The following is a 7,583-nucleotide window of genomic DNA, read 5'->3' as shown; positions in this document are numbered from 1 at the left end:
TTAAATATAACTCTTACCTTAATTTCTTTTAAGAAAGATCCAACAGTATCAGCAAAGTATTTTTAAAGAAAGCTTCCTGGAAAGAATTTTTAGACATAGCGGTTAAAAATATAGACTCAGTTATTTTAGTGACTGAAATTCCTGCAATGCATTTAAGGATATTTAAAGACAAAAGTCTGTACTGTAATCCCTTTGCTTTTCAGTTTTAAAGAATTCTGGTAAAATCAAGTACAGGTGTAATGTGCTTAGAAAGATGGGAAAATATACTTAAAGGCAATAAAAACCAAGCAAAGCCACAAAACAAGAGACACACTAAGTGATGCTTTTAAAGAATTTTTGAAGTGAGTGTAGAGCTGCTGTACTGGCCAAGATGGCAAGTTTTCATGTGGCAGAAATTTCTGAAAGTATGTGCAAAGAAGGTCTACCTTAATATTGAACCTTAGACTTACATGAGTTAGCCTTTAAATTTTAGGGCCTGAGTCAACTCTTTCAATGCTTTAGGCTGGAAAATTGATCAGAAATTTCTGGCTCTGTATTTGGAGCCATGTCCCTTACTTGTAGAAACACACTGTGGGAATATGAGAGGAAAATAGGGGAATATGCTTTGGGGAAGAAACAAAATCGCTATGCCAGGTTAAACAAAACTTGTGATAATACATGAAGAAAACACACACACACACATACACACACACACACACACAATGTGGCTGCAAGTTGTTTTAAATCCTTTCAAACAAAACTGTGTTGAAAAGAGCAGGTCATCCAAACCATGTGTAGAGTCGGTAGATGGCTGAAGTAATATGGCAATCACTTGAATCTAATTGAAATTATGTCACAGAAGTGAGGAGGAGAAACCAGGAAAAGTGGTGAAACCAGGAAATATGCAGTGAGGTTTCTTTAGAACTGGGTCTGTGCATGGGGTCTGTAAATGACTGTACTTCTGCAAATGGGAAGTCCAGAAGTTTTGTAAAGGTATGGTTTTGTGTTCTTTCTTCTTTCAGGCTCTGAGGATTGCAGCTCAAAAAATGTAACTGTGGAACCAGCAACCAGTAGTAATGATTTATCAGTAAACTCTACAAGTGGGAACAGAAGCTCTGCAGGTGGAAGAGTGACCAGGGCTGTGTCACTGTCTGATGGGACAAGAAGTGATCGAAGCACTGCAACACGTATGTGATTTAGAACGTGAATCTTCAGGGTGTTTTGCCCTTTTTGTTGTGGTAAAACTTCAAGCCTGAACTCTAGTTCAGAGTGCAAGGAGCATTGCAGGGGCATGGATCCAGCTGCTTTACTGCAGTAGAGAATGAATCAAAGAAAAGTACCTGCACACCTGWCTGGGAGTGCAGTTCCATGCTGTGATTAGTGCATGGCCCTGGAGTAGTTTCTCTGTGTTAGACTTGGGCTCCCTTCCCTGCTTATTATGGTTACAGGTTAATAGTTCAACTCGCTGTGATATACAGATTTGAAATGCAGAAGTGACAGGGTACAGCTGAAGTCTCCTACCTAGTACAGGGCATTCTGTGTCATGTATGTGCAGGAGAGGTGTGTGAATCTTGCAACTAGAAAGGCTTCTCTCTTTGGGATATCTAGTTTAGCAAAAAAAAAATCACCACAGGTTGCATGTTCTGGTCTTTCTCAGCACGCTGCATAAAGCTTACAGCTGAGGCAGCACAGAAATCACTGCTGCACCCAGGCAGCTTTACTCCTTGAGATGAAGTGAAGCTTGAGGAATTGGAGTAGATGGCAGAGCTAGCAAGTGTGCCTTGTGGTAGAGAAAGATGAGTTGATTGTTTTCCTGGGCTGTTTTACAGAGACTGGGCAGGGAGGGAGAGTACTGTATGCATTTGTCAGCAAATATTCTTGCAGGTTAAAAGGTTTTTGTTTTTTTTCTCTTCATGTAGAATCCAGTCCAATTTATAATCTCAAGGCAGAGTATATTAATGAGACTTCTGTCATCTTAACATGGTCAGTGAACAGCACTGATATGAATTTGTACAGCATACAGTTTGTAAATGATTTGTCTGTGAAGAACCTGACAGCCACTGACACCAAAGCAGAAATTACCGAGTTAATTCCTGGGATGATGTACAATTTCACAGTATTTGCTGTGGCAGCTGATAATGAGACAGAAGGAGAGGGAAGTTCCATATTTCTGTATACAAGTAAGTCACAGTTTCTTGCAGCCTGTTTCTCGTGGTCTGTACTTCTCTGTGTAGCTTGGGGGTCTTTCTACATATGTGAAGGTTGCAATTCAATGCTATTGTGAATAAGATGTGATATTTTAGTACTGGAGGCTGACATGGACAGTATGCAAAGTGTTATTGTGTTAGGGTGTTTTTGTGCAGCACAAACACAGACCTGATGGTTTTGTTTTCTTGTTTTAAATATCTTCCTCTCCATCCTGGTTTCTTCCCTGCGCACCTCTCTGGATTTCCGAGGGAAGCTCTGGAAGTTTTGTGCTTCTCATTTGCAATGTCAAAGGGAYATGAATGCCACTCAGAATGGCTTATCTTCAGTCCTCTCTTAGTGCCCACTGATGCAACAGCCTCCAGGAATGCCTGGTGATATTGTTGTGGTGCTCCTGCAATCTGGACCATGAGGGGTGTGAAGGGAGTGAATCCCTGGTGTGTCTGTGTTCCTTGTGTTCCATGTCTGTGAGCAGCTGTTCTTGCAGGCTGACAGGTTGTTGTGTTGCCTTTCACAGAGCCCAGCCCAGTTCTTGATCTCAAGGCAGAATACGTTGGTGTGACTTCTGTCATCTTAACATGGGTGATGAATGACAGTGCTTCCGACTCCTACACGTACAGGATACAGTTTGAAAATGGCACATCTGGGAAGGACCTGACATCCAATGACACCAAAGCAGAAATTACTGAGTTAATCCCAGGGRCAAYGTACAACTTCACAGTATTTGCTGTAGCAGCTGATAATAAGACAGAAGGAGAGGGAAGATTGATATTTCTGTATACAAGTAAGTCACAGTTTCTTGCAGCCCTTCTCCTGGTGGACAGCTCAGTTTTGCCTAACTGCCTGAGGGCTAAAATGTAAAACTGTCTGATAGATCTGATGTCTTATTCCTGGAGCCAAATATGGGGTGTTCACTAAACAATGGGGTCTTTAAGTGTGGAAGAAATACATCCTTGCTTTTAAAACGAAAAACTGGGCAAGCTTAATCCACCTTGCTTCCTCTCCATCTTTGTCGTCATATCTCTTCACGTGGGAGATAATTTCTTGTCACAAGTACTCAATGGGCACAGCTAGGAAATATGACCTCCTAGAGTTGCTGTTAGTGAATAGAGAAGGACTCATGGGAGATGGTAGGTGGCTGGCTTAGCTATGGTGATCATTAAATCAGTAAATGACATTAAATGAGTTTCAAATTTACAGTGTAGTGAATGATAAGAGACAGCAGAGTTGCTACCCTGGACTCCAGGAGAGCTAAGTTTAAGCTGTTCAGGGCACAACTACACTGTCAGCAGCCTATTCTGGGAATCTGCTGTTGAGGGCTTAGAAATCCACAAGTGCTGTTCAGTTTTTAAGAATCGCCTTTTAGAAGCACAGAACGGGCAATTTCACTATTTCAAAAGTCAAACAATTGGGGCAGAAAACCAGCTTTGCTGAATAGGGAATACCTTGTGGAGCTGAAAAGGAAGATGAAGTTGCATGAGCTCTGACCGTGATGTCAGACTTCTCATGAGGATTACAGAGCTGTGGTTTGTCTGTGCAGGCAGAAGGCACCGAGGGCCAGAGCTCAGTTACAGTTGAAACTGGCCGGTGCTGTTTCAGATAACAAGAAAGGCTTTTTGAAATACATTGRTAGCAAGAGGAGCTCTAAAGAAAATACTGATCCTTGCTGAAGGTGGTCACCTGCCTAATAGGGATGAAGAAAGAGCAGAGGCATTCAGTGAGTGTTTTGTCTCAGTTTTTGGTGTTTCTGACAGACCTTGGTCTGCCTGATCCCCAGAGCTGGAGGACCATGAGTGCTGGGACCGTGGATTTCAGCTGTGGACACTGAAACTGTAAGGGACCATCTGTGTCAGCTGAATGTGCACAAGTCCATGGGGTCTGTTGGGATTCATCCCTGAGTACAGGAGGATCTCACTGATGTTGGGGTAGGACCCCTCTCCATCAGCTCCTTGGGAGCCTGGGGAGTCTCTGCCAGCCAATGTCATTCCTGTTTACCTGGAGGGTGTGAGGAAAGACCCAGGACCCTGCAGATCTGTTGGACCATCCTTAGTGCCTGGAAGAATTATGGAGATTGTACTGGGTACTGTTGAAAGGTGTTTCAAGAACAATGCTGTCACCAGGTGCCATCAACGTGAGGTCATAAAAGCCAAGTCCCATTTAACCGATTTGATCTTTCTGTAGTGAGGTCACACACCCAGTGGGGAAGGGAAGAGGCCAGATGTATCTTTTCTGCATTTTACTAAGATTTTTGGGGCAATCCCTCACAGCCTCCTTCTGGACAAGTTGTCCAGCTGTGGGATGAGGGGGTTCATGGTGTGCTGGCTGAGGAGCTGCCTGAAGGGCTCACAGGGTTCCAGTGAGTGGGGCTGTGTGTGGCTGGTGATAGTGCTGTTCCAGTGCTGTTCCTTGGAGCTCCCTCCTAGGGCTGCTCAATATATTTATCAAAGCTATGGATGCAGGAGTTGAATGTGTACTGGATGCAGTTTTGGGCAACACAATTTAAGAAGGATGTGGAATGTATGCAGAGGAGGGGCAAGAAAGCTGGCAGAAGTGCTGGAATGTCTGTYCTGTGAGGAGAAGCTGAGGACTTTGGGCTTATCTAGTTTGGAGAAAAGGAGGCTGAGAGGGTGACCTCATTGCTCTCCTCAGCTTCCTGAGGAGGGAAAATGCCAAGGGAGAGACTTATCTCTGGTGCCCAGGAATATGATGAGCTAAAATAGTTCAAAGCTACCTCAGGGGATGTTTACCCTTGACATTAGGAAGCRTTTCTTTACTGGCAGGGTGGTCAAACACTGGAATAGGCTTCTTAGAAATGTGGTCAATGCCCTGAGCCCTTCTGAGTTGGAGACGTTTGGACAAGACTCTGTGTTATGCTTTAACTTTTGGTGAGGCTTGAGGTGGTCAGGCAGTTTGACTAGGATAGTTCTAAGTCCCTTCTAAATGAATATTCCACTCTATCACTTTCCTGCCCAGCTCGGACTCCCAAGGGAAACCTTAGGAGTTCCATCACTGTGATGACCTGTGCTTATGTTTTGGGGTGTCAGAGGGAGATGAATGCCACTCAGAATGATGTGTCTTAATTTCTCTTTTAGCTGCCCAGTGAAACACTGCTGTGTCTATATTCCTTGTGTCCATGTCTGTGAGCAGCTGTTCTTKCAGGCTGACAGGTTGTTGTCTTGMTTTTCACAGAGCCCAGCCCAGTTCTTGATCTCAAGGCAACGCAAGTTGGTGCAACTTCTGTCAACTTAACGTGGTCAGTGGGCAATGCTCCTTCTGGATATACATACAGGATACAGTTTGTAAATGGCACATTGGTGAAGGATCTGACGTTCAATGGCACCAAAGCAGAAATTACTGATTTAATCCCAGGRACAATGTACAACTTCACAGTATCTGCTGTAGCAACTGATAACAAGACAGGAGGAGAGCAAAGTTCCATATTTCTATATACAAGTAAGTCACAGTTTCTTGTGTTTCTGTTGCTGGTGGTCTGTGTTTTCCTGTGTTTTGCTGCCTGCCTGCCCAGGGGTCATAATTTAATAGAAGCCTTACCTGGGCCAGATGCTAAGAACAAGTGGTTAATGTGTAGAAGARACATAGCCTTGATTTATTTATTTASTTAGTAAGCACCAAACTCCCTCTAACTGTCCCCCACCATGGGACAAAAAATCCTCCACAACTGCTAAACCAAAAACAAGCAACCAAACCAAAGTTGCCTGCCTTACCAACCATACCCRTCCCTTTTCTGTCCACCTTTCTGGATTCCCTGGATTCTTCAGTGGTGGCCTGTGCCTCTCCATTGGAATGTCTAAGGGAGATGTATGCCACTCAGAATGGCTTATCTTCAGTTCTCTCTTAGTGCCCACCGATGCAACAGCCTCCAGGAATGCCTSGTGATRTTGTTGTGGTGCTCCTGCACTCTGGTCCATGAGGGGTGTGAGGGAAGTGAATCCCTGGTGTGTCTGTGTTCCGTGTGTCCATGTCTGTGAGCAGCTGTTCTTGCAGGCTGACAGGTTCTTGTCTTGCTTTTCAYAGAGCCCAGCCCAGTTCTTGATCTCAAGGCAGAATATGTTGGTGAGACTTCTGTCAACTTAACGTGGTCRGTGGGCAMTRCTACTTCTGGCCTCTACACGTACAGGATACAGTTTGAAAATGGCACATCTGGGAAGAAYCTGACCTCCAATGACACCAAAGCACAAATTACGGGTTTAATCCCAGGGACAAWGTACAACTTCACAGTATTTGCTGTGGCAGCTGATAATACGACAGGAGAAGGAGTGTCCATAGACCTGTATACAAGTAAGGAAACGGTGCTTTTCATTTGCAAGCAAATGTGTTCTGCTTTCTTACTTTGGGTTTCCAATTTCTTCCTATTTCTCTTCCTATTGCTTTCTTTACTCCATATGTCTGTGCATGTGAATGCAGTGAAGTCTTTGGCAAAAGGACTGAAATTGTCTCTGCTTGCTTATGCTGCCTGTAAATCAGTTATTTCATCAGCATATCTGCTCAAGACTGTGTAGAGATCCAGCTGCTACCACAGAATGACTTGTTCTAGATTCTTGAGGGCTGAATAGACCCCCCCACAACACTTCTGGTAGCAGGTTATCGCAGCTTGTACCAAGAAATGGGATGTGCAGGAATGATGMCATGTGCTGGGATGAAGCCAGGGTGGCGGAGGATTTTTGTTGTTAAAGATTGGTTTGATCTCTTTGCAGAGGCTGTGGCCTGAAGTTCCTGCGAGTGTCCCACTTCATAGGGTTGCATTATCAAAAGYGATGCCAATCTTGTTGGCTTTGTGCCAGGGTACCTTTTTCCTGGACCAGATAGAAGAAATACTACTTTTGTGTGTAGCTCAGAAATGCAAAGAGATCAGGCAATGTCCTTACAAAGCAATTTAGAGAAGGGTGTCCTGGAGCTGCTACTGAGTTGATAAGCTTGTCTAAGCTGCCTGAGGTGAGTTTTATCTGTCTGCAGTTAATGCTGARTCGGGCTCTCAGACACAGCTCCCTAAGGTATGTCAGCTGTTGGACCTGCTCAAGCAGCCCATTTTTTTCTCCTGATACTGAGAAGCGTTTGGGTTGAAGGTCTCAAACTGAGACTTATGGGCACAATTTGGAGTTAGCAGACCAAGATCAGTTTGCATTGTTTCCTTCCCTGGTTTGCATCTGTTTCTCTGTCTGGAAAACCACTGTGGAAACGAGTAATTCTTGCATATGAAATGAAACAGAATATCCCCTGGAGCTCCTGTGACCTTTCCAGAGATGCCTCAGCATGAAGGCCTGAAACAYGCTCAATCTTGTGAAATGAGCTACGAATGGTGCTCATTCTGTGTGGAATAGGGAAATGTGGCTGTGGCTCTTCTTTCTGTATTTCTCTGTCTTGACAGGTTGTTGTGTTGC

At 44.2% G+C, this 7,583-nt stretch overlaps 1 protein-coding gene across 1 annotated transcript in view; it reads left to right on the top strand.

Annotated features, from left to right (window-relative positions):
• Window positions 1-7,583, top strand: part of PTPRJ (protein tyrosine phosphatase receptor type J) — a gene marked incomplete at its 5' end in the record, with an annotated part of 26,737 nt that overhangs the window by 73 nt on the left and 19,081 nt on the right. Inside the window, 5 exons of the mRNA XM_057369251.1 lie at window positions 1,002-1,166; window positions 1,899-2,159; window positions 2,702-2,968; window positions 5,374-5,637; window positions 6,220-6,548. Of these exons, the coding sequence (XP_057225234.1) occupies window positions 1,002-1,166; window positions 1,899-2,159; window positions 2,702-2,968; window positions 5,374-5,637; window positions 6,220-6,548 (1,286 nt within the window). The remainder of the gene's footprint in view (window positions 1-1,001; window positions 1,167-1,898; window positions 2,160-2,701; window positions 2,969-5,373; window positions 5,638-6,219; window positions 6,549-7,583) is intronic.

Source organism: Malurus melanocephalus, unplaced genomic scaffold (genome assembly GCF_030028575.1).
Source record: "Malurus melanocephalus ecotype Western Australia unplaced genomic scaffold, MMel_1.1 scaffold_106, whole genome shotgun sequence".
NCBI lineage: Eukaryota > Metazoa > Chordata > Aves > Passeriformes > Maluridae > Malurus > Malurus melanocephalus.
The sequence above is the reverse complement of the archived record's forward strand: the minus strand, read 5'-3'. Positions and strand labels throughout refer to the sequence as shown.